Here is a 25,180-nt window from a genome sequence, read left to right as displayed (position 1 = left end):
ATGCTTTTGAAAATGCCACCCACCCAAACTACTGGCAATCAAACTTGTAAAATACAGCAGAACATGCACCTGCATACATGTTGTAGATATGGGAAAACACCATCCGCCCTCCATAAAAAAGAGAGAAAAACCAAAAAGCTTGAAACAAGAATACCAATACATGTTGATATCTTGCAGTAGACTGAATAGGAAGCCATGATATACTCAGCTTATTAGTGGCTTCTGTGCCTGCCACATGTACATCCTTGACCTCCAAATATGGGCGATTAATCAACGCACATTGTGTGTATGAACTGTGAAGATTACCGGGGTGGAGAGCAAAAACAAAACCCAGTGTCCTGCCTGTAGCACATCCTTCTCCCCCCCAAAAATTGGCTCTTTGTTTGACCAACAGTCCAGGAACTAGGAAATGCACAATTTCCTGATGAGGTTGGAATACCAGAATCGGCATGTACATGTACAAGTGCAAGGTACATGATGTACAGTGTACATGTACATGTACATTGTAATTTGTATACACCACAGTACATGTATGAACATGTACATGGAGGCGAAAGTATTCAATTGTTACATGGTACACCGGTACATGTGATGGATGTTTGTTACAGTAATGGTACATGTACATAAATACGTACATGTACATGTACATGCATCCCTGGTACATGTTCACATGTACACAGTACTGTACATGTACACGTACATACCGGCACATGTTCACATATCGAAGCATACATATACATACACATAATGTGGGGATAAATGTGCTACAGTAATGTGGTAAAGCCACCATGCTCATCCAAAAAGACACTAAGTACCCATTTAAGGCTGCATCTGAAACTTTGGTCTGGAGTTATCAGTATCGGTACCTACAACGTGTATGTTTTGGTCTCTGTCCACTGGCAATACATGGAAACACACTGAGAACAGATGGGGGGGGTGTACATGTAACTGTAGGCACATGTAGTCATGGCTCTGGTGTCCCGTTTCTGACTTGGCCTTGGTGTATGCATTCAATGCATACTGTGCATGTATGTGTACTTGTAAAATAAATACAAGAACCCTGGATAATTAAAGGCTTGATTAGAAGTGATCATATTTATGAGTACCTGGAGCCAGGCCTAATGAGCACAGACCAGGCGAGTAATTTCATAGTGTGGTCTGAGGATGGCTGGCTGATATTACATGTACGTACATGTACAGCTTCCTGCCATGTTCAAAGTTGAAGAACTCCTGAACAGGGTGAAGCTCTCCCTTACATTAGCTTATAAATGTATCACCTTTCCATTCTCAAAGCATGTTATATAAATTTGTATAACCGCATGTAGACTTCGGCATAAGTTGTGTGCAGTGGATCCTACAACAAGACAAGAGGAACATCAAAGGTACATGTACATTCACGTTGAATTTTTGGGCAGGAATTTTGGGAACAATCATCTGATCTTTATAAAAGATCACCTTCAGCTGATCACTATCTACTGTATACAGACTGCCACAATACCCCTTCCAAAATGTTACCTGCTGATTATTACATCACATTGCATGACAAGCAAACACCATGCTCATTTCAGGCAAGCTGTTGCCAGATTTTTGTCCAAGTGCTTCATTGTCTCACTGGCAGGATAAACTATCCCCCTTGTAATGTTGGGCTCTACATTATCAGCTCTCGGCACCCACACACACAGTGATAGGCAGAATTAATTTGTTTGCATTCATCAAGAACTAAGACATCATGATTGTCTTGCATGATAAGAAAAAACTCATGAAAATATTTAACAGTAGTTATTTTGTGAACTTACATGTACATGTACCGTACATCTCAAAACAGAACACAGTGCAAAATGAAATTATTATTATTTATTTATACGACTGCAATAAAACAAAGCACAGAGCAAGAGTAAACAACAACAACAACAACAAAAGAAATGTACAATGTGAAAAAAAAAACAATGATGAATCTCATTGCTTACTCACAGCATCAATTTTAAAGCACTCCTCAACAGACAGATGCATGTACATGTACTGCGATATTTACAAAATAAATATGCCTGTATACATGGATTTGGGGGGCAAATTTGGTGACATCAGATCAAATCTTCTGGTTGCGAATACTCAACAGTAGAGCACATTTCAATCTCAACGCATTATGTTTTGTGACGTCTAATTTGTTTCACTTCTGTATTCACCAAAGATACATATGAAATTGTATAGGGCTTACAATTGTAATTGCACGTGATAAATTTGATTTCATACAATCAGTTCTATATATGTATGTAAACAAACAGGTTCGCTTAAGTGTTGTTCTTCAGTGCCATATTGTGCATGACAATGAATTCTGTGGCCTTATTATTATTATTGTTATTCAGAAAATAAGTTTTCAAAATCTTCCCCTCCCCTCCAGATATAAACAACTTATCCAACCGATAGGCATTATGCAGACCAGCTGTATACATGGATTTGGGGGGCTTTTACAGTAACAACTATTGCTACAATGATGACTGTACAGTATACCTGTACATTCACCTAATGAACATGAAATGGATACCAGATCACGGGTACCTGTACATGTACGATACGTACCTACCAGTATGTACTTACTGTAGATTACATGTAAATCAAATTACATATAGTTATTATTAAAGGTAAACTCCACTGCTCTATTCAAAGTAGTTTATGTAAACTTTTTTCAAATTTTTAATGATGATAAATATTTCGACATTAACTGTAGCAGGGCATCTTGGGAATCGGAAAGAGACGACATGTACTGGTATATTTTGTTATCGTCACTAGATCCATCCCTTTACTGGAAAATGTCAGGAACTGGAAATAACAAGTACAGGCTAATCTCATAAATTCTTGACACATTTCTGCAGTTGTTGTCAATTTACACTGACCATTAATGGATTCTAATATTGTAATGTCAGTTGGTAAACAAATATTCTGTAGTTTATCGTGTTTACATAATTTTTTGATATTGACTCTAAATACTGTAATTTCAGTTGATACTTTCAGTTTTTTAACTTTCATTATATAGTTGAATGACTATTTCTCCCAAATGATATTGATTCTAAATACTAGTACTGGAATTTCAGTTAATATTAACCATTAATTAACTTCAAATATATTGAAATGATTATTTTCCCAAACCAATATGAGTGATTGATGTACGTATACCAATAATTTTGGTACATTTAATGCACCAGTAGCTACATGTAACTGAAATTTGTGAAAGGGATAATCTTGCTTAGCGGCACTGCTTAAAAGCACAAGTGCACAGTATCGGTGTCTACATGTACATGACTCCGCATGCATTGCAGGGACACATTACATTTATTTTCCACACCGAGTCCAATTCACTCATTATGTGCTGCAGCTACCGGTTACCCTGTCTTCCCTAATTGAATAAATGTATATACATGTACAACTGAACGTGTACATGTACATGTATGCAGCTATGCTCATACAGTGTACCGTACATGTACAGTCAAGGCATTGCTTCAATACCCTGTGCATGTTAACATGCACCTTGATGCAAGTGAATGTGCACAAACACACGTATCGCAGAGTTGTCCATGTACAATGTATACATATATGTACTGTATATGAATGTACATGTACAGTATACCAGTGTCTGAGCAGTGCCAGCTCCAACATGTACATGTACATGACGCAGGTTTAAAGGCCAGTTTATACACCTGTAAACCAGTTTTGGGCATGAAAGTGAACATGAATGCAAATTTGGTGACATCAGATCAAATCTTCTGGTTGCGAATACTCAACAGTAGAGCACATTTCAATCTCAACGCATTATGTTTTGTGACGTCTAATTTGTTTCACTTCTGTATTCACCAAAGATACATATGAAATTGTATAGGGCTTACAATTGTAATTGCACGTGATAAATTTGATTTCATACAATCAGTTCTATATATGTATGTAAACAAACAGGTTCGCTTAAGTGTTGTTCTTCAGTGCCATATTGTGCATGACAATGAATTCTGTGGCCTTATTATTATTATTGTTATTCAGAAAATAAGTTTTCAAAATCTTCCCCTCCCCTCCAGATATAAACAACTTATCCAACCGATAGGCATTATGCAGACCAGCCATTTGGTCTTTAGCAGGGAGCGTCACATGCCCATTTCACAGCATCACATGCCAGTTTCACAGCCTTGTGAAAAAGGGCCTGGCCTTTAGATTCATTACCTACATGTACATGTGTGTTATGTGCTGACTGCACCGCTAATAATTGGGTGTGATAACATCACATGCGATTTGGTGATCAGCACTGCTCTTGCACTGTTTTGGGTAGCTCAAATATGGACTTTTGCAAAATTGATGCCGTTACCACTTCCTCGAAAGGCGGGTAGAGATAACAAACACATACCACCACTACCTACAAATATACTCCGGGGCCCTGATTGACATGAAGCTTTGCTAACCACAGACTTTGATGATTGTGATTACCATTCAGTACAGAGCATGCCGAGAAATTCTTCTCTAATATAATTAGGTCCACAAGCATTCTTCGGTCCACATGATTAAACAATGTATTGATTATTCAGTGACATTTTTTTGTACAATTTAGTAGGGTCCACAAGCATTCTTTGGTCACATGATTAAACAATGTATTGATTATTCAGTTACATTTTTCTGTACAATTTAGTAAAAAAAAAAAACACTTTGTACACAGTAAGACTTTCTTGATGTTGAAAGAGAATGGCTGAAAACGTCCTGAACCAAAGATCTCATACCAGGTACATGTACATCCCCAAGAACATGCAAGTTGGATGAATTGTCACGAAACAAGGTTGTAATCAAGGGTATACTGGCTGATATGAACTGTGAAAATGCTCTCTGGCCAAAAAGGTCCTTCACCACTTTGCATGGGAGGATGTGTAAACATGATCAGGCCATGTGTATCTACAGGAACAGCTGATGGTTAAACTCCCACACCCGCCACAACTCACCTCTGGCTGATGGTACATGTAATAGGAGATTATTATTCTCCATTTGTTTTACACACAAAAAGAGCAAGACGGAGCCCGAGACAGACCGTGTGTTGAACTTGAACTTTGCCGCTGTTAATGTGCCGGTTGTGGCAATCTATGTGGCTCTGTGTGTGTACCACAGAGTGTTGAAATTAAGAAATACAGCACAATATCGTTAAATTGATTTCAACCCTGGAGCCTAAGACATTTTTGCCAGGATGCAACCTCAGTCCTCTGAATTCCCAACTGTGTTCCTTGGAGGGGTTACCATTGCTCAATCCTTCAAAATCCTCCAGAAAGTCCTGTCAGTAAAATATATATTCAGGCATGGAGAATATCCATCAGTATGGATACTTTCAAGTTTAAACTGAATCAAAATTTTCGCATGGCTGAGTACAAACAACACAAGGCTAGTATCCAGACCTTAACACAATGCATCCTCCAAAAACAGTCTTGTACATTGTACATACATGTACTGGTATGCCACACAGCCTCAATCCTTAGAAATCCACCACTGATGTGTATGAAAGGACTTGGAGGATTTGGGAAGGTTAGGGTTCTTGAGTCAGAATATGTGGTGTTTGGCTTTTAAAAGTTAGCTAGTGCACTGTATGTACATGTATCTTGCCTTGTTTTGAACAATCAAAACTTTCAGGCCCAAAGAAGAAAACTAACAAAGACAGATCATTTTCTTCTGAATCTTTATCAAACCTTCAAGGACAGTGAAGAGAATTGGCCATTTTATTAAAGTAATGGAATGATTGAAAACTTGCTGGCCTGGAGTCTTACAACCAATCTTCAGTTACAGGATAAGCATACTGGTACTGGTACATGCGAACATGCCAACGTTCCTCGGTAACTTGTCAACGAACACACAGCACAGAATTCTCTGCCACATTTCTACATCATGGAGTCCATTACTCACTATGGATAAGCAGAACCATGAATATAAGATACATGGACAACTGCAACTGAACAGGCTTCCAGCTGGCAAATCATTTTATTAACAGTATCCCAAGTTTAAGCTACATACCGGTACATAAACATGCATTTTGGCAACTATTTACGTTTTTATGCAGCACGACTAAAACTTTTTTTCTGACCAACTGCGCAGGACTATATTTACATGTAGGCATTACTACATGTACATGTACAGCCAAGTTTGTAAATATTCACCATGTGACTGCAATGGGCATTTGGCAGCTGGAACCCTGTACATGTGTACAATCTAGTAACATTCACCTGATCAATCACATGTAGGCATGGTACCATGAAAGAGGTTGGGATGGAAGGCCTTCCAGTCAAGCAGGGTTCTACATGTAGGCCTACAGTGTACATACATGTACATGTACAGTGTATGTAGGTCAAAATATGTGGAGGCAATGCATTGATCAATCTACGATGGTACTGTACAATTCGTAAGTTGCAGGTACGGTACATGTACCGGTACAGGTGCCAGTAGCATGCTGTGCCACAATCTACGGTACATCACATTCAGACCAGCATTTTGTCAGACTAGATTGGCAAGTTGGATGCATTTTAACATACAGTGTGTACGCGGTTCCTATGCTACCTAACCCAGAAATGTGTACCACTAAAGTAGCATTTTTGCATGCAGAAACCAAACCATTTTTTTGAGGTAAGCACAGGCATGCTCATATCCATTTCTACATTTGTTTAGGTTTTTTGACAGTTCAATGGGTATTTTATATTAATTGCAGATAATGAAGATTTTTGCATTGGCACTGGGTACCGGTATATGCTTACATCTGTGTCTTCATCATAGAGGGCAGAACACAAAGAATGAATGATGTCTCCCAGTCTTCTGAGGTCAGTCTATCCTCCTGAGTGACAAGTGTGGTGCTCCCTCGAAAGGACAGTGTTAATGGCCTTTCCTCAGTTGTACAGTAAAACACAATTGTGGGTCTAGACACAATGTGAAAGCGTCTACTGTATGCATACAGTACATATCGGTACTGCTACTGTACATGTACATGTATGTTTGACACTTCCTCAACCCATCATTAAAGGACGATACACTCAAAATAGAGAAAATGCAAAGATTCCAACACATGTACATGTACCATACCGGTACCAGTATATGTTTTCTGTGTGCCTTATTAACTATGTGTATGGACTGTACATGTATCCAAGTAAACCCTTCAAATACCGTAGCGATGAAAAAATGATTCTAAGTCAACCAAGGTTACGCATGTACAGTACCGGTACCTCCTCTTTGCTGATTTCATGCATAAATATGCTGGCACAGAATCATTCTACACTTTGCGTTGCAAATTACAGAGTGGATAATGAGTTTGATGTGTGATACAGTATTTTCGTTTTCCAGCTTCCAGCAGCCCAACGCTGCACATTTCTGTCATTCTTGGGTGGAGGTACATTAGCAGTGTTTAGATAAGAGTACAGTGTTTCAAGAGTGCATGTGTACACGCACGTAATAATATACTGCAGACCCAACAAGGACGAAGCAATCTGTGCAAGATGTGCATTGTAAACATACATGTACTAGTGTACATACATGTATATCTGCAGTACACAAATACACACAAATCAATAACGGTCAGATTCCCTGGGCTTGTCCTGAGCTGCCTGTGATTGTATTGTCCATCTACATGTACATGTATATCTATAAAATTACTGAAAAAACCATTCCAAACAGGGGTTCCAGTATAAGCCATGAGGTTGGAATGGCACACAGGAACACATGGGCCAATCATTTTCACATCTTGGGACACATTCATGAGCATTATAATGATCAAAAACTAGCAGAAGATGCAATGACATACATGTACGTACCAGTAGGTTAGGTTATGCATGTTTTCAATGTTCTATGTAAACAGAACATAAAATATGTTGGGCAATATGTTTGCAGATTAAATGTACAGACAGAGCTACAGACTACTTCAAACATGACAGATTTGATCCAGACAGCTTTGCTGTTTGGAAAATGCCTGACCTAGACAATAAACATACCAGTCTGACAGGGCTGGCATACTTGCCTCTGATTAGCAAGGTTGCCAACCCCCTAGGGTACATATAAAATCATATTGAAATTTGGAAGATTTTGGACTGTTAGGGATACTGAACTCAAATAGCAATCTGAGTTGAAAATAAAAAGAGACTATCACCTAATGTGCATAAATGGTGGGTTGTATTGGAACCAAAACCTGTCTAACGGTGAAACTACAACCTAGTGACATCTTTAGATAATAGCACTCCCAAATAAAACAAAAAAAATTAAACAGTAAACATCTTCTTGGAGACCGGAAAAACGAGGGCATATCTTTCCTGCAGTAATCAACACCAATGATCAATCACTGGACAGGTGCTTGTCCTTGTACCATACCAGTACATGTAAGTTCCAAAACAATAAAGTACCGAAGTGTGACGTCACTGTGAACCAGAAAGAGCAGTGCAAACCAATGGAGTACGCGCGCGTTGGTTCATGCGCTGGTTCTCGCGCTAATGTCTTTTACAAACTAATTGTGCGTGTGACGTATTCATCAACTATTACGGGTACATACCAGTACAGTGTAGTAGTAATCATTGTGTAATTTGGGGGAACATTATTTGTTAACTACTTTCAACATGCAGAGGTGTCCCTGCACACCAAATGTGATATAACGGACAAAGTTTGTTCATGCATTGTGCATACATGTACATGCGTCTTAGCGCTACAACAGTGTACAATGTATCACTGTATACATGTAAATTCCATACTGTACATGTACACTGCTGTACGTACATACATGTACATGTACGTTATGGAAACATGCATACCGTTATTGTACCGGTACAATGTCAAGCTTTACAGATGCTGCACAATGTATGAACAATATGAACAAGTAAACCAGTACGTGTATTTTCGACACCTGCCACAAAGTCCTCTGGGACACAAACCTGGTTGAGAAAACCTTTAAGTAAGGCTGAGGTTTCCAGAATGCAGAATCTAATTGACAGGATACACTATTATACTGGTAGATACAACTGACAGAACATAATGCATGCCATGAATTGTCTGGAGGGTGGCATTTTCATGGCATTCCTTCTCTCACTTTCATAAAGAATAAAATACGACCATCGTGATTAAATCTTGTCTGGCATTCCCGCTGTCCACTCTCTGGAAAGATTTTACTGTTTAATGAACCCACCAGAATTGGTCTGGAACACCAAAATCTTTGAAAATAACTATCCAGCGGTGTTCAGAGTTACATAAATGTAGAGATGACATTGACCAATGATAAAAATTGCTGAAAACAGCTAAAACCAGACGTACCGGGTAAAGAAGCTGAACTGTGAGAATCTCTTATACTTTTGTACAAAGCCAGAGAAGAAAAAAAGCTGAAATCCAAAACAAAAAACTGAAATCAGCTGAAAAGCTGAGAAATCTCACCCTTGAGAAATGCTTGGCACAATCTCATCTGTCATTTCCAGATTTACCTTTTCAGTAAAAGTGGTGGAAACTGGGTAGAAGGTTGGGCTAGCTGTGAACGCTTTAAATCACTGATCAGTGCCAAGAACATCTACATGTACACAAGGCAGAAAAACGGAACTTTCTTCCCCTGTCGTACATGAAGATTTCCTTATGGAAGTCTTAAAATTGAAGGTTGTGCCCAGTATTTATGTACTGCACATGTAATTCTGAACACAACTGGATGGCTATTTTCAAAGATTTTGCTGTTCCAAACTGATTTGGATAAGGTATTAAAGTATTTTCTTTTCTCTCTCTCCTTTTTGGCAGGATCAACCACCAAACTGATAGAAAAGGATTCAATTTTAACCCCATGACAATGACTGTTTAAGAATACGCAAGTCAGTTATGATTACTGAAGGTCAACATTAATCTGAACAGGTATGGGTGGGTCAAATGTTAAAAGCAAATGCTTTGTTGCATGAATATTATTAATTTTTGAGGAAATAATCTTGAGTACTTATCACGGAGCGAAATACGGATATTTCAGCATCTGAACAGACTATGCAATATTTGTAAGTGTTGTACGAGTATGTAAGTGTTGGTCAGTCGTGGATCACTCATGCGTGCAAGACAGTATGCAGTCTAATGTACATGTACAGTATGTGTACATGATGCACATGTACACTGTATGGCACACTGAACACACCATAATCTTCACCTAGTGACGATAGGCCGATAAGGCCCTTTCCCCACAATATTAATTTGTGCTTTTTTGAGCAGCAGAAATGCTTGAGATAAGCCCCGATACTGCTGCGATAAATCTAGACAGGGGTAAAGATACGACAATGAGGCAAGGTGTTGCAAGAATGATCTAGAAATGTACAATATTAAGTCTGTGAGAACATGCATGCAACAGAATCTCAAGGCCATTTTTCCAGTTGTTTTGTTTTAAGCCAAATTCGCATTTGAAAGAGCAAGCAGAACGCTTGTTTTGAGGTATCATCACTCAGTTGTCCTGATGAACATAACATCATATGGGATGTCGCCGAAACAAATTGAGGGTTCCCATTAATGTTAATATTTGAAATTCACAAGATTCATTCAAAGACCCTGACTGGCAACTCTGTTTGCCAGGTCAGGTCACATATTTGATTCTAAGTTGCACTGAACATGGTGGAGGATTGTTGCCAATGCAGAAATTCTTCGGGTGGGTTCACAGCCATGACAGCATGAGTACCAAGCTGAAAAGTGATCCAGAACCTAACTGTCCTGACTGTCAGTTATGACAGTCACTATGTCAGTTATGGCCAGCAGTACTCTGGAACACAACAGTCATGACGGGAATTGTATACTTGGGGACCCCCCCCATTTTTTTCATTTTAATCTTGCAAAACTGATGCCCCCCCCCAAAAAAGGTAACACTTTTCTTTATTGCACTGATGCTATTTTGGGGAAATTTGTAAAATTGTTAATTGTGAGAAAATGTGACTTTCTCACTGATAAACCAGCCATGCAAATTTTAATCCACCATGTGTCATGTGTTAAAATGCTCAGTTTCTCTCATAATTTCCCTCAAAACCCTGCCCTTTTTTCACATCAACCCTACAGTTATTGAGCATGTCACAGTCATCTACAAAGGTGAATTCAAAAGCTAAAATGTAGATCTCCTTTCTATTATCTATCTCCAAATTTACAATCCCTGCCATGACAGTCAAGACAGTGTCTCACTATTTCTTTCAAGCACACAAATGTCTCCGCTATTCATGATTAGAAACAGGACAAGGATCTCCATTACCAATAAACCAAACACTAACATCAGATTTATCTGAAACCGAAATATGGTATTTATTACTAAACTTGTAGCTCAATACAAGAGCCAACATGTTCTTACCCATATATCAGAGATGCTTGCACCATTCTTATTCACTCCATTTTGCAAGAGATCCTCGATTGCCACAGTGCAATTGGCCACAAAATCATCGGAAGAAATGATAGAGCTGTGGTACACAGTTAGTAAAACATTCTCGCCATTTTGCACTTTGGCATCGAAGTCTTCATTCCAGGACGGTCTGACCGTCTTTTGCTTTATAGTCGTCGTGCCGACATGTTGATCGTCGACAGTAATGATAATGTACGGGTCGATGGTTGTACCTCCCTTCTTCGAGTCCTTCGATGTTACACTGTGTCTGGTGGAAAATTCGGTCGGCTTCAAGTCCACCGCCTCGCACACTCGCATCCGAATTGTGCCGTTAAAAACCACCATTTTGCCGCAATTTATCTCCTAAACGGCGAATAGAAAACTATTTATCCCCCTGCATGTCACAGACGTAGACAAGGGAGCCGGTGCGCCGGCGAATTAAATGCACAAAACGTTCCTATTTTCGTAAATTCATGCTTGACAGATGGACTGCCAGTAATGCTGGATACTGCTTGTGGGCAGTTTGCTGCCGTCTGGTGTACGGTACGTACGTCTCGGATGGACTGTGGATGGACGAGGAAATTTGTTATGCGATCCCACAATGCTTTTGGCATGACCTTGCAATATTAGTGTGCTGAACATTACCATGTTTTTATTACAGGATAATATCTCCCTTGTTTTAAGCAGTTAAGCACAATTTTATGAATTTTCATAGATACTGATATCCCGATGTCGAAAAATCGCTGAATGTTTTATCTTTATATGAGCAGAAATGCCCCACAATGTTTTATCCTGACGTCACGTACGTGTAATTACCACGTCTATGCAGCTATTTTTTCAGTAGAGACTTACTTCATCCGTATCATCACGCAAAGTCGTACGACTTTTGTAATGTGAACACATATTCAATGCGTTGAGCGTGTGGCACGTACGTACAGCTGCGATGCTCGTGGCAAAAGCGTAGCACGCATTACGATTTCATAACAAACAAGATGGCTGCGTACATGATGAAAAGGTGTTGGAGCTTGGGACGGTAAGTTGAAATTGTCACTTGTTCCTTCCTCCCTGGTTACCGTGATAACCAAAATGTGTTATCTTTCAAGAAAGTTGGGTACAAGTTCCATATACAGACGTCGCTAATTACCCCTTATGAGAAGGTAATAAAGTAAATTTAGCGGGGAAAATGACTGACGCAATTTAGGGAGTTTTTCGGACTAGTCTCATTAGGATTGTGCAAAGTGATGCCCGTGTATGGAACTCTTCCCAAAAGTAAAAATTTTTTTTTGGGGGGGGGTTATGGAACAATTCTTAAGCTTTTAAAACAGGCTAGTTATTACATCATCATGTTTACAGGTTTGAATGTTTAACCTGACAAACATGACAAATATTTTTAATGTTATAAATTTTTCACAACCGTGACAACTTGATATGGGGCTAGTCGAGTAACTGGGACTCTACAAATCACTTTTATTAACATTTGGACAGGGTCGGGCATCAGGTCTCTGACCACATTGGTTATTGTTACTTTTTTTCCTCTTACATTGTGCTATGCCCATCTTGTCTGTGTTATTCAATTGTCATGTTTGTTTGCATGAATAAATAGTGATCATTGACCAAGTCATCGGGTTACGCTTTTCGTGATGTGACAACTTTTACCCAGATTTATGACACTCAACTTTATTTTTTTGTTAAAACTTAAAGCTTAAATTGGTTTTTATATTTTTGACAGCATGCCATACCTGCTGTTTTTGCCAACTTGCAGGCTGTGTATAAACACGATAAAGTCTATAGGGCAGTGGAAAACTTCTTTGAGTGGGCCAAAATAAGTTGGAATTGTTGCTCTCTCTTTTAATGTGTTTTCATTAAACTCACCACCATTTTTATGACTGACTTACCTCAATTTTTTCACAGCAAGGTATTCAAAAGATCCATATCCAACTACCAAATACTTGCCCTCAAACATAAATTCCATTGAAGACAATTCCATCTAGCTAAGGGAAAGCTGAAACAGGGGAAATATCAAGGTTTCACTTTATTGGGTTCTTTTGGTGGTAGCCAGATACGGAACTCTTTCCTGATTCAATTCCTCTGAAGCGCATATTAAATTTCTTGCAACTTGATTTCTTTATGCAGTTCCCAAGTACCTTTTTTTAACCCATTTTGCATGATTTTCATATTGTTTGTGTGTGTTGGTTTAAAGGGCATTTGGGTATCTTTGTATTTTCATGCCAATGAAAATTGGCATATTTATTATGTCATTCAGGGCAGAAACTTCATTGTTGCAGCTATATCTGCTCTTAAATTTCCTAAATTTTAGGTATTGTGCTGTTTTAAAGTTTGTTCACTTTGGTGATTCATTGTTTCAATTAATGACATTGTGCCAGTGAGCAGAGTTTTCTCACTGAAATTTCCAGTGAGCAAATTTTTGGTCTACAGTTTTACAGAAACCTCCCCCCACAGTAATAGCGCCCTCATGTGTCAGGAAAAGCATGGATTATGTGAAATTTATGGAATGTGTGCTTTTCATTAAGAGTGATCAGAAAAGAGATGTCCAACAGGTCTCTTGCATGTAAGAGGAATAAAAGTGGCACAAAGCATGCTGTCATATAAATTTGCCTCATGGACCCTTTAATCACAATAAAGAAAGTCTGTGTTTTTTATGGCAAGCGATGCTTAAACTGCTGGGGTTTTACATATCTTCCTGTCTGACGAGTGACTTTGACAGGTTTTATTTTGGATGCTTGAAATTCAGCTTCCAGTGCCAAATTTGATTTTATTTTCATTTGTAGTGCCTTGAGAGGCCAGTTGCACCATCAAGTTTGTCAGAAGGGTCCGTACCCAAAACACTTCTCCGTGAGCACAGAGGCAGTAGCTACAGAAGACTCCATCAACATCACTGACAGTTGTGTCAAGGTAATTTACATACTGTAAATCAAAAGAAGCATTTTCGTATGAAACAAACCAGTGACGACCACAACAGTGTCCCGTAAACCTGCCAAAATTCAATTGCAAAAGTCACAGATTATGAGTTTAGAATACTTTGTAGATAGAAATTTCACGCCCGAAGTGAGGAGTACAAATGCTGTGTCCAAATTACTTTGCTTCGGATAGGATTATCACATGCTTCCAAGGGAAGTGGCTATACATGTAGCTTCTACTTTCTAGCTAGTGGCTATAGGTTCTTGTATTATTGCCGAGCCATTCAGAGTCACCCATTGCTGCAGACTGCTTTTCAAATGAGAAATCACAAACTCTCATTGTCCTTGTATGTTAAAATGACCCCTTTTGACCACAGTCATCTTATCCCAACTCCATCTTAGTTGTAAGAAAAAAACTTATTTCTGGTTTTCAATGGCCCAACCTGGAACACACAAGAAACCTTTATCTTTTTTTATCAACAAAATTAATAGAAGTGAAAACCGCTGCTTCCAACCCCCTCCCCTTAAAACTAACTTTGGTGTACATCGTCCTATATCTTTAATATTTCCAAATTGTTTTTAGGCTGTCTTGAACAGAAATTGCATGGTCATGTGTGTTTTTACCCACAACCACCTGTTTTCTAATATTTTGAAAGGGTAGCTGCAGTCAATTTGTTTTAATACAGACCTTCAAAATGCACCTTTGTGTCTCAGTTAACCTTATTTTCAACTTTTGTTTCACTATTTCAAACATTTGAAGCAAGATATGGGACAGAGAGAACCCCCCGTCTTTGTGTTGGTCATTGTTTGATAGGAATCTCAGGAATTCTTTACAGACTTCTTGGGGGGATGTGTTAGGTAACAATAGTCTAGAGTGTGTACATAGGGATTGGACATGTAAGGGAGGGGATCCCCTCCGTCCCATATCTTGCCTGGTATAATTTCAAAGGGTATTTTACTGCTTGTTTGGTGTTTATGCAAACGAGCATTTTCATTTTCATGAGCAAAACTTTGATGTTATCTCAAGAGGAAAGTCTCATATTACATTGGTTAGTACACAAAAAGGTCATTCATTTTTGTAGATGTTGTTGGACTCGGTTTTCTCTTGTTTGCCGAATCATTGTTGTTTATGTGGATAGCAATAAACAAGCATCAATCCCACTCTCAGAAATGTTTCCAGTAGGTAAATTCTGGGTTCACAATTTGAACGGAAACATCTATGCACTGAACCATGTCTTCCCAAGATGACCCTTCAGTAACAGCGCCCTCAGTTGTCCAGGAAAGGATAGAAAATTTTAAGTGCACTGTTCAATGCATTTAACCAAATGGGAAGATAAAAGAGTGTTCATACACTGAAGAGCATACAAAGTTGAAGAAAAATTGTCATTGCAGCTTCCCTTTAACCACTCAGAGCATATATACCGGTAGTGCTGATGAGAATGTGAAGTATAAGTAGGTGTAGAATATTTTTCAAAAATCAGTCACGTGTAGTGTTGAAAAACTTACAAACCATCATCCGACCCTAACAGTTGTGGTTGAAAAAGATACAGCACATAAAAAGAAATTACCCACACCCCCTGTTTTTTCAATGTGATTAGAAGTACAACTTTTTTGGGACCTGCCTTAGCCAGCTGTATAATTCACCTGTTGTTTACACCAGCAACTATCCAGGATTAATGACGGGGATAAGCATCTCAGGGTGCTTGTGGAGGGAGGCGGTTGCTCGGGCTTTCAGTGCAAGTTCCAGCTCGACTCACAAGAAAATGTCACAGGGGAAGACAGGTATGCAAGGTTCATTATGTGTCACCAAAGTTTAGACTTTCTGCAGTTACTGTAAAAAGTGTGGTGCTACTGCTCAAACATGCTCCAGACTGTTGGGCATCCCCGATGTGCTCACTGGCTGATGCACATGTACAAATGGTTGATTTTCATAGCAATGTGCACAAATACTTTTATAGTGTATGTATGTATGTAAATGTGGGTGCGTGTGAGCAATGCCATTTTAGATGTCATATTTTGTTTTTGTTTCCATTAATATTTTAAATTTATTACCCCTTGTTTATGATAAAACCATGTTCATAGATACATATTCTTATTCTTATTGATTAAAGCCTGTGTCCTGAGTGATTTTAAATAGATGATCAAACCGCAAACTGGTTTTAAACACTTCCCTAGTTTCCTGTGAAGTTTTTACACCATTTTGTGTGGGCTCTGTCCTTCTTACATAATAATCATTCAAATTATTGTTGAGCAGGCACAATAAAACCATTTTCCATGTTTCTGGGATCCAAAATTTCCCTCTGGATCTGCATCTCTTCGTTCTGTGCCCGATCACGCAATACACACCACACTCACTCATTTATAAGAAATTTAGTGCAAGAAGCACACACCACATATTTGGCCAGAGGGGTGTTTTACAAAACGTGAGGTAAAAGTACTAAACAAAAGTATTGGACAAATGTAGATTTTATACATGTACATTAATGTACGTGTACACAAAGGAAGTATTCATGAATGGAATTAAAAGTGGCTGATGAAAGATCTCACCTGTGGCTTGATCCGTTATCACGCCTAGGCCCCTAGTGGATTTGAAGCATTCTAGCTTTAATGGTTGGTCCGTCACATTTTTATTCCCTTAATAATAGTTATCATTGACATACATGTAGTTTGATCATGGTTTCCCTTTGGTTGTGTGTTTCTGTTTTGGGGACACCCCTCTCGAAGTGATAATCTGAAACTGGCCAAATTTAATGAAGCAAACTGGTGAAGAGGAAAGGATGTGTTGCGTGAAGACAGTATGCACCAATCGCAGCTTTTACAAATATTGTGGAAGCTGAAATGGGATTGTCCCAGCTCATGCTGAGCCATGCAGTCAGTCGAAAGACTTCCCAAGGAGAGGATCGATCACATAATTTGATTAGATTGTCAAGGGAGAGACAGGGACTGAGGGATGATACCTGATTCTAACATCTCCAGGGTGTTCGAGAGAGACGGTGTCAAGGTGATAGTGGATGAGGTGTCCCTGGGGTACATCAAGGGTGCCACGGTGGACTACCACGAGGAGTTGATTCGTTCGGCCTTCAGGGTCATCAATATCCCCATGGCCGAGAACGGCTGTTCATGTGGCGTTTCCTTCTCTCTCAAGTTATAACGAGTGGTGTGTGAAAACTTTGCCAAAAGAGGTACAGTTTTTGGGTGCTGGATTTCAGTTTAGGCCTGCAAGACTTAGTTTTGTAGAGCTAATAAGTGGAAAATATTGCCTAGCAAACTTACACTCATGTAATTAGTTAATTTATCCAGCTGGGATCCATTGACAAGCTATTTTTTGTGCTGAGTGACAGGGTTTCAGCCAGCAGTTGAAAAAAGAGGTCCACATTTGCCTTGGAGTAAAAAAACAAAAACTGGGTGTCCAGTCTGCTAAGTTTATATGATGAAAGTGCTTCTTGCAACATACCAACATGTAGAAAATGGCCTATGGTGTGTACAAAGATGCCTAGGCCAAGGCTAAAACGTAACGGTTGTTCAACGGCTCAGAGAAATTCAGTCTGATCAATCCAAGACTCTGTGCAGATAGTTAATGTTGGGTGGCATTGCGTAGGGAGCAGGATATTCACTCATATTAGTTTTTGTACACTGCATGGAGTTCACAGTTTTTCATCTGAATGTGTACAAACCTTTTGTATCTTTGCATGGACTCTGGACAAGCTTAGTGTCAGTAGCATTCCAGGTGTCCTACTTCTCTATTCCACATACATGTACTTTGGAGCCCTGTATCCAGGTGATTAAATTGAGGATAGTTGTATTTATTGCCAAAGAAATTTGCACTGTGTAACTGGATGTCCACCGGGGCAGGATTTCTTCTGGTTACTCCTGATCCTGAGGTTCACAGAAGGTTATCTATCCCCAACATTAGCTTCGTTACTTTCCAGTCTTCATTTTATTGTGGACCAAGTTATAGAAACAAGTTTGAAATCGAATTAAATTAGTTCAGATTTTCAAGCAGATACCGGTACCTCCAAAAAAGTTGCCAACCAATGATATAACTTGTTGTGCATTTAAAAGGTGGGGTCTGTATTTTCCTTAATCACCTTCCACAACTTACTTGCATTTTTGTGTCTGGACAGAAGTGTCAGTGACCACCTACCTGCTGGACTTCAGTGATGAGTTTAGCCGTGCACTATTTGTTTCCCTGCTTGGTGTGCTTGCTAGTCTCTCCACCAACCTGTCTTGGCAAGAAGTCTTTGGACTTGGTGAACTCCAGCCAAATGAAGTCTTCATTGTTGAAGTGCAGGCTCAACAGGAGTTAAGTCTTCAAACTGTGTTGACTTGTACTGCTCTGAGTTTACACTCTTTAACATTGACTACTTTTACCAATTTCCAACTTTTCTCATTTTTGTTAAAAAATGTACTCCTAAAAGCAGCATGCTTAAAACTTCAACACATCTCAGTTGCTGTTTTGTACATGTATGTGTAATATAATGTGACTGAGAGGAGAGGTACAAATCTGTAAAATGGATGTGAGAAATATTCATTGACTTAATGAAGGTAAACTGTGAGCATAATTTGCCAGTCACGAGGCTGTTGAATGTGGTACCACTAACAAGCTGACCTGCTGTCATACTGCTCTTGCATGGTTGGAATGGGTTAGGAGTCTAGGAGTTTATTCTGGGTTGAGCAGGGAGACAGTACAGGATACCACTGACCAGCCGACAGGGAATGCATCCTGCATTGTGGAGTAAGCATCTTCTGGAGTCTTGATGCATTGCTGCATTGACTACCGAAATAAGTTGAGTCACATGATGAGTTGGCCCATGTACCACTGAATTGCCAAAGAACTCAGTTCTCAATTCTATTAACCCCTTTGCGCCGGGACGCGGATAAAGCCGCCGTAAAAATTGAGATCCTCAGCCCGCCTTTCAGCTATTATTCTCGGTCCATGCTTGAGCGAACACGGTGAAAGAAGGCAGACTTTGGCTCTTGTATGTATGGTAATTGTCTTTTGCATAGCCCAGAAATGAAAAGACTGAATTTGCATCATAATCACCAGCTTCACAATAGTCCCCACTTTGAAAAGAGGCAACGGGAATGTGGAAGCTTGAGTAGAGCCGCATGCCACCGAACAATCAGCCTTTTCACCATGCAGGGCCACAAACCGAGAATCTGGGGTTTGGCAGGTGGCCTTCATGGCCAAGCGAGGCTGGAATTCTTGGAGTTGGCTTTCGGGAAGAAATTCCCGTCGTCAAGGGGTTAATGTTATTTTCACCTTTGTTTAACACCTAGAAAGGCTATAAACATCGCCGTTTGATGTCTTCCTTCTCTGAATTTGATGGAGTGACAAAAGTATTTGAAACTTCGTCATGCACATATAGACCTTTTTCACCCACGTGATTAAATGTGAACAACACTACCTTGTGTGGACCGCCTTGGCGGTGATTGCATATTCTTATGGGCAGCTTCAACCATGTGCAAGCACACATGCGAAAGCTGCATGCTTGACTTGTTTATCTCGAATAAGTAGATTACCATCACAACACTATACACTCATTACCATCACAACACATCGTAGGTCCAGCACGATTGTGACATCACAGGAAAAAGGTCTATATTCATTCTACCAGTGACATTACATGTGTTCAGACAAGAGGAGGGAAGCATTGGAGAGCCCCAACTATGGCATCTGTCCCAACTATAGATGGCGCAGTTTCAAGGATGGTGCTGCAGTTGGACTAGTCCATTTATGGTAGGGTGCAAGTGTGCACCATAGCAAGGACCAATGCTTTTGCATTTGTGCCAGCATTACTTGCTGGCCAAATTCTAGTTTTTGTCTGTGTTGTGGATGAAATGCCAGGTCAGCATATTTTTTTATTACTTATGTCAGGGGCCAGCCCCCAAAAATTGTAGAAGGCTGAGAAATTTTCCATGGAAACTTGCTGACTATAGTTGGGACAGATGCTGTAGTTGGGTTACAGCATACAGCATATCCTCTGTCTGGGTTTTTTGGCAAGACAGATACATGTAGGTTCACCTCAACCCTCCATGCCTCAATTGTGAAGAGATTACAGGAGTGGGAGGCTCTTGTTATGCCCGAGATATTGTTGGGAGATCAGCAAAAGGGCTTAACAACATATTGCAGCAGGTATTTAGAGAATGGGCCAATGTTAGTAAAATTCAATGGATGCTTAGTACTCCAGGTTGTTACTTTCAGTGGGAAAACTTCCCAAAAACTTACGGTCTATTTACTCTGATAAGTGGTAATGCATTTATGTGCGTGAAACATACTAAAAGCAGTGGTCTCTTGTGGGAACTGTTACTCTGAGAACAGAGAAACTGCACAGAATATTGATAAGCTGCTCATACCTGATGATCAGGTATAATGTTATAGACTTGCTGCCATAGACTTGCAGACATGGCTCTAATAGACCGATTGCACCCGCTAAGTCACATGACCTATAGTGGGTATCAAATATCAACAAACATGAAGTCCTCCCATAGCAAAGTGTCTTTTTAAGTGTTGTTTACCAAATATAAAGCTGATTTTCGGTAAAGCACTCAGCACATCCGTAGTCCGAGTACTTTACCGACCTTTGGCTTGAATTTACACACTTTACACTTTGCTATGGGAGGACGCCATGTTTGCTGATGTTTGATACCCACTCTAGGTCACATGACTTAGTGGGTGCCATTGGACTATTCAGGCCACATTCACACTCACCCGACAAGATGACGTCACTGTCCATTGTTCATGTCCAGAGCACAGAAATATATCAGAGCAGCCGCAAAAACTTACAAAATGTTTCAGTGATCCAAGATGGTACAAGTAAGACACGCTGATCAGCATGCAACATGTAAATATCCCTGGTTATTGCAAGATTAGTGTTCAAACACAATGAACATGTATCAGTTTTTAAATCTGAGACCTACTCAGAGTTGTGTTACATTTTACTTCTTTATGCTTTTATGGCAATGGACCTGCTCTATTAGTGCAGTAATTCTGGTAATTAAATGAGTTGTGGAGACTGGAAATTCGTGGCATATACTTGTAATAAGCATTTATTTAAACTGTTCAAATTCAGTCTCTGGTTCTGGTTATATTTCTATGTGTTAAGATGTTTCAACTGTCATTGAATGTACAGAAATAAAATAATATATGTTGTTTATTAAAATGCTACACGTATTTTAATATGCCTTTTTTGAAATGTTTGTCAAGACTGTGTGACCCAACCAAAAAAGTCAGCCAGAAGTCAACTGAATTTAGTTTTAGTTAGACATTTTTTACAGTTGATAAATAAAAGCGTTTAAACGTTTTCACGCTGTTGAAACCGTCTAACATGATCAGGACACCTAACTAATTGATAAATCAAAATGGAAATCGGACTTGTTTCAGTTTCATGTAAAAAACAAAACAAAAAAGTGAAATTGTGGCCCTCTCATTTCACTATCCAAGTCATATGTTTCGGTTATAAAAAGTCAATGCTGTGAACACTGAAAACAAAAAAAGTTACTCCAAATTAAATGTATTTAAATGTAAACGAAGCACCGTTTTGGCTTAGAATGGACCTTCAGAATAAGTGCGCTATCTACTGTAACGCTACGTGTTTGTAGCTACTGAGAACCTGTACTTCGTGGGTGGCGATAAAAAAAAATATTCTGCAATTCTGCAGGTACCTGGTGTAACTGGCGATTAACTAATAATAATACACGTGGGCTAATTATCATGCCGGGAATACGGAGTGATGAGTCACATTCCTAGCTTGAAAGCCTGTGAAGGTCAGTATGCTCGGGAACCAGGTCTGAAACAAGTGTGCCGTTTGCCAATCCAACGCAGTCTGACTTGAGCCGATAGAGAAGAACAGACATCCTGCGGGTAAAATGCCAAATGAAAGATGACAAGTCTTTTTCCATCAAAGTGGTAGGGGCAGCGGCAAATGCTGCTTTCTGTAATATTGTATACAACCAAGTAATTGGGATACTTAAAAACAGTAGACTTTTCAATGACGAAACCTAGCACGTTCAAGTCGGAAACACAAGCCATCAAAAGGACCAAGACAAGTATACCCGCATGTCAAAAATTGGGCCCATGCTTCCGGGAAAAATGGTTTATCGGGGGAGAAAAAAAAACCTTGTCCATGCATGAATTACCTATGTTGTGCGTGAATGGATAATTTCCATTACTGCGCGACACACACTCAAGCCTGCTCTTGGCCATGCTCAGCAGTTTCAGGTTTAGTGAAATGCACAGCGTTCGTGCAAAAAGCGGAATAGGTGTTCTATCGCTGTTTGATGAGATTAGACGAGTTTGGTGGATGTCTGCGTTTTCGTTCACATGGATTACCCCCATCGTTTCCATTATTTTAACGTCCGAAGAAGATAATGCGATGGTTTTACTTGAATAGTTTAAATATTATTATTGTGTGTTGAACGTATACGTGTGCATTTTATGAAGCAAGAAATGAGACGGAGAGAACCCCCCTGCTTTGCTAATTGTTTTACTGGAATCTGAGGAATTCTTTTCAGACATCTGGGGGTGTGTTTGATAACAATGGTCGAGAGTGTGTATAGTAATTGGACATGTTGGGGGTGTCTCATTTCTTGCTGGATATAATTTTATAATATAGTTGCCATTGTTGAGCTATTTGAACACATTTCTTCAAATAATCACAGTGGGAGGCCTACCTGTCTTGCGCAATGCCTAACTCCTTGCTGCTGAATTCAATCAAGAGCCGCGTAATCTGTCGATTCGTCTCTGTGTCGTTGAAAGCTGCACAGCAGTACAATTCAATGATGGCATTAGGCGAGTTGTCCCTTCCTCTGATGATGCGTTGTCCAGGCAACAGCCAAATAGTAAAATACTACAGGAGGTTGTGAAATTGAGATATATTGACCATTACATCCACACGAGATTAGTTTGGATTTCTTTAATACTGGTACGCCAATCGAAAGTGTTGCAATGTAATATGTCATATAACTTATCCGCATCCATATCCGTGCATTCTTTTGTGTAGAAAGCCAAAAATGATCACAGCGAAGTAAAACAGTCTACATGTACACTCTAGACGGTACGGTATCATTATGACCCATCATCAAACTTGAAGTATACATGTGTATTTCTGTTTTGGTAGATGGGAGCCAGGAATTCTCACTGCACCCATCAAAGCCGTAAAACACGACCAGGCTGAAGTTTACAATGTACAGAATGATTGTGACAGTGTTTCAGTTACATGTTTTAATAAATTTTGAAGAAGAAACAATTTTGACAATGCCCCAAATTCATCAAGCTTCCTAATATGTTACGCCGACGTTTCATTTTGTAAGCAAAAATAATGGATTTCCTGAAAAAAAAGACCTAAAAAGTAGGAGACCAGTTTCAGGTGTTTGAAACTACTTCAAGAATGCAGTTTAGCGTTTACCTGCTCTTTCCACTGGGTGATGCATTCCTTCAGCTTGTTTGACAATTTCAGCTCCAGATCGCTAGCCATTTCCCCCTTCGGTATATTGGTGATAATTTTCAGCACCGGCATGTTGTCAGACAAAGGCAAGCTACCTACAACGCGGTATAGTGAATTAATCACTAAGCTTCGAAGTACTCGAATACCAAGTCGCGCTGCGCTCCAGTGTTAATAAGCGCAGAACACAAAACGGAAAGCTACGCTACCACAATGCCACGTGTAATTGTTATTTCTAAGGGTACATCAGAGCTCTTCAAAGGTACTTAAAAGTTACAAACGTTGACATTTTTGTGTAGCACGTATTTCATTATTGTTAACCTCATCGTTTGGCGTAAAAGTAATTAGGATATGGTTAATGATATTGACTTAAGCCCAAGCGGGGAGATGTTTAAATCTACACTCTGTAGGTGAAGGCATGTACATGTATGTTATCCCTCGACTCCTTCGACATCCTGCACGTGGTTGTATAATAATTAGTATTTTTCCCAGGGGTCCAACAAATAAAGTTTGGCTCAGAACGAGCATGCGATTGGGAAGTGAAACGGTAGTGTTTCGAAGCCAAGAGCTACTTGGGCCGGTAAAAGGAGTAATTACAAGTCACGCGTCTGTAATTTCAAATGTGAACACAGTGGTTGCAACCATGATCCCGAAATGCAGGTAATTTAAAATCGTTTCTGAGAGAGTAATCTCTATTTCCAGACTTGCCAAGTTAAAATTTAATCCCGATATGGAGATATAATGGAGATTTTTGGAAATAGAGATGTCTTTGTTTAAACAGAGCTGCCTTTTTCGGTCCTGAGTTTGGAGTGGTCAAGCAAAGCATTGCGTTTTGCTTCTTGCAATTAACCTGCATAATCTGCCATTTATAATTGGATCTTAATAAACATATCTTCATAAAAAAATACTTGTATTTCTATTTAGGTGTCTTTTTTCTGGATTAATTAAATGCTACATTTTGCACGCCCTATATCGTGCCTCGAGCGTAGGCCCTAGCCGGTTTTATTGAACTGTCGTGGCCGATCCGCCACCCCCTGCGCAAGTTGTCTCCGACTCCAGCGTCAGAGATAATTACACGCTGGGGTCGATGCGGCCTCCTGACTTGAACGTGTACCGAGGACACCCGCAGATTTTACCCACTGAGTCAAACTGGGTGCGTTCACAGTGCATGTGTGTAAAATAGTAAGATTATGTACCGGTATGGGTGATCGGGTATCGCAAATGGCGGGATGTAGGCTTGGTGTACACGTGGACCTCTGCACAAAGCAAGCCAACGTAATAGGGTGCGATGGCATTGTGTGGACTCACAGATGTCCACACAATTTTCCTCTCTGAAAAACAGTTTCAGAGGCATTTGGGGGCCAGGGTTATCTTTGGCAAAATGAAGGGGAACAGTCCAGAAACTCATCGCCAAAAATCCAGCTCGAAGAGTTATCCTAGTGGGAGAAGAAGGAGCATTTTTCCCAAGTTACTTTAACCAC

General features: G+C 39.7%; 3 protein-coding genes across 6 annotated transcripts in view; 1 reads left to right on the top strand and 2 right to left on the bottom strand.

The window, feature by feature from the left end:
- Nucleotides 1–12,103, bottom strand: part of prkce (protein kinase C epsilon) — a 63,267-nt gene extending 51,164 nt beyond the window's left edge. For 2 of the 4 annotated variants that reach the window (XM_022234863.2, XM_022234860.2), the window contains exon 1: nucleotides 11,312–12,102. In XM_022234863.2, the coding sequence (XP_022090555.1) occupies nucleotides 11,312–11,683 (372 nt within the window). In that variant the 5' untranslated portion in view covers nucleotides 11,684–12,102. Of the gene's footprint in view, nucleotides 1–11,311 lie in introns of all 4 variants that reach the window. The other 2 variants (XM_022234862.2, XM_022234861.2) reach the window with 2 other exon arrangements.
- Nucleotides 12,104–12,211: 108 nt separating this feature from the next.
- isca2 (iron-sulfur cluster assembly 2) lies at nucleotides 12,212–21,419 on the top strand. Its single transcript, XM_022234866.2, has 5 exons — nucleotides 12,212–12,371; nucleotides 14,128–14,251; nucleotides 15,917–16,038; nucleotides 17,233–17,438; nucleotides 18,381–21,419. The coding sequence occupies exons 1-4, from the start codon at nucleotides 12,331–12,333 to the stop codon at nucleotides 17,405–17,407; spliced, it is 462 nt and encodes a 153-aa protein (XP_022090558.2). The 5' UTR covers nucleotides 12,212–12,330; the 3' UTR covers nucleotides 17,408–17,438; nucleotides 18,381–21,419.
- LOC110979298 (MIF-like protein mif-2) lies at nucleotides 21,280–23,876 on the bottom strand. The gene is made up of 3 exons (XM_022234967.2): nucleotides 23,664–23,876; nucleotides 22,930–23,105; nucleotides 21,280–22,114 (listed from the first exon to the last, which is right to left on the bottom strand). Exons 1-3 carry the CDS (start codon nucleotides 23,772–23,774, stop codon nucleotides 22,003–22,005), a joined length of 399 nt encoding a protein of 132 aa, XP_022090659.1. The 5' UTR covers nucleotides 23,775–23,876; the 3' UTR covers nucleotides 21,280–22,002.
- Nucleotides 23,877–25,180: the final 1,304 nt, after the last annotated feature.

This window comes from Acanthaster planci, linkage group LG01 (genome assembly GCF_054643075.1).
Source record: "Acanthaster planci isolate LZ-2023a linkage group LG01, COTS_SCS, whole genome shotgun sequence".
NCBI lineage: Eukaryota > Metazoa > Echinodermata > Asteroidea > Valvatida > Acanthasteridae > Acanthaster > Acanthaster planci.
The sequence above is the reverse complement of the archived record's forward strand: the minus strand, read 5'-3'. Positions and strand labels throughout refer to the sequence as shown.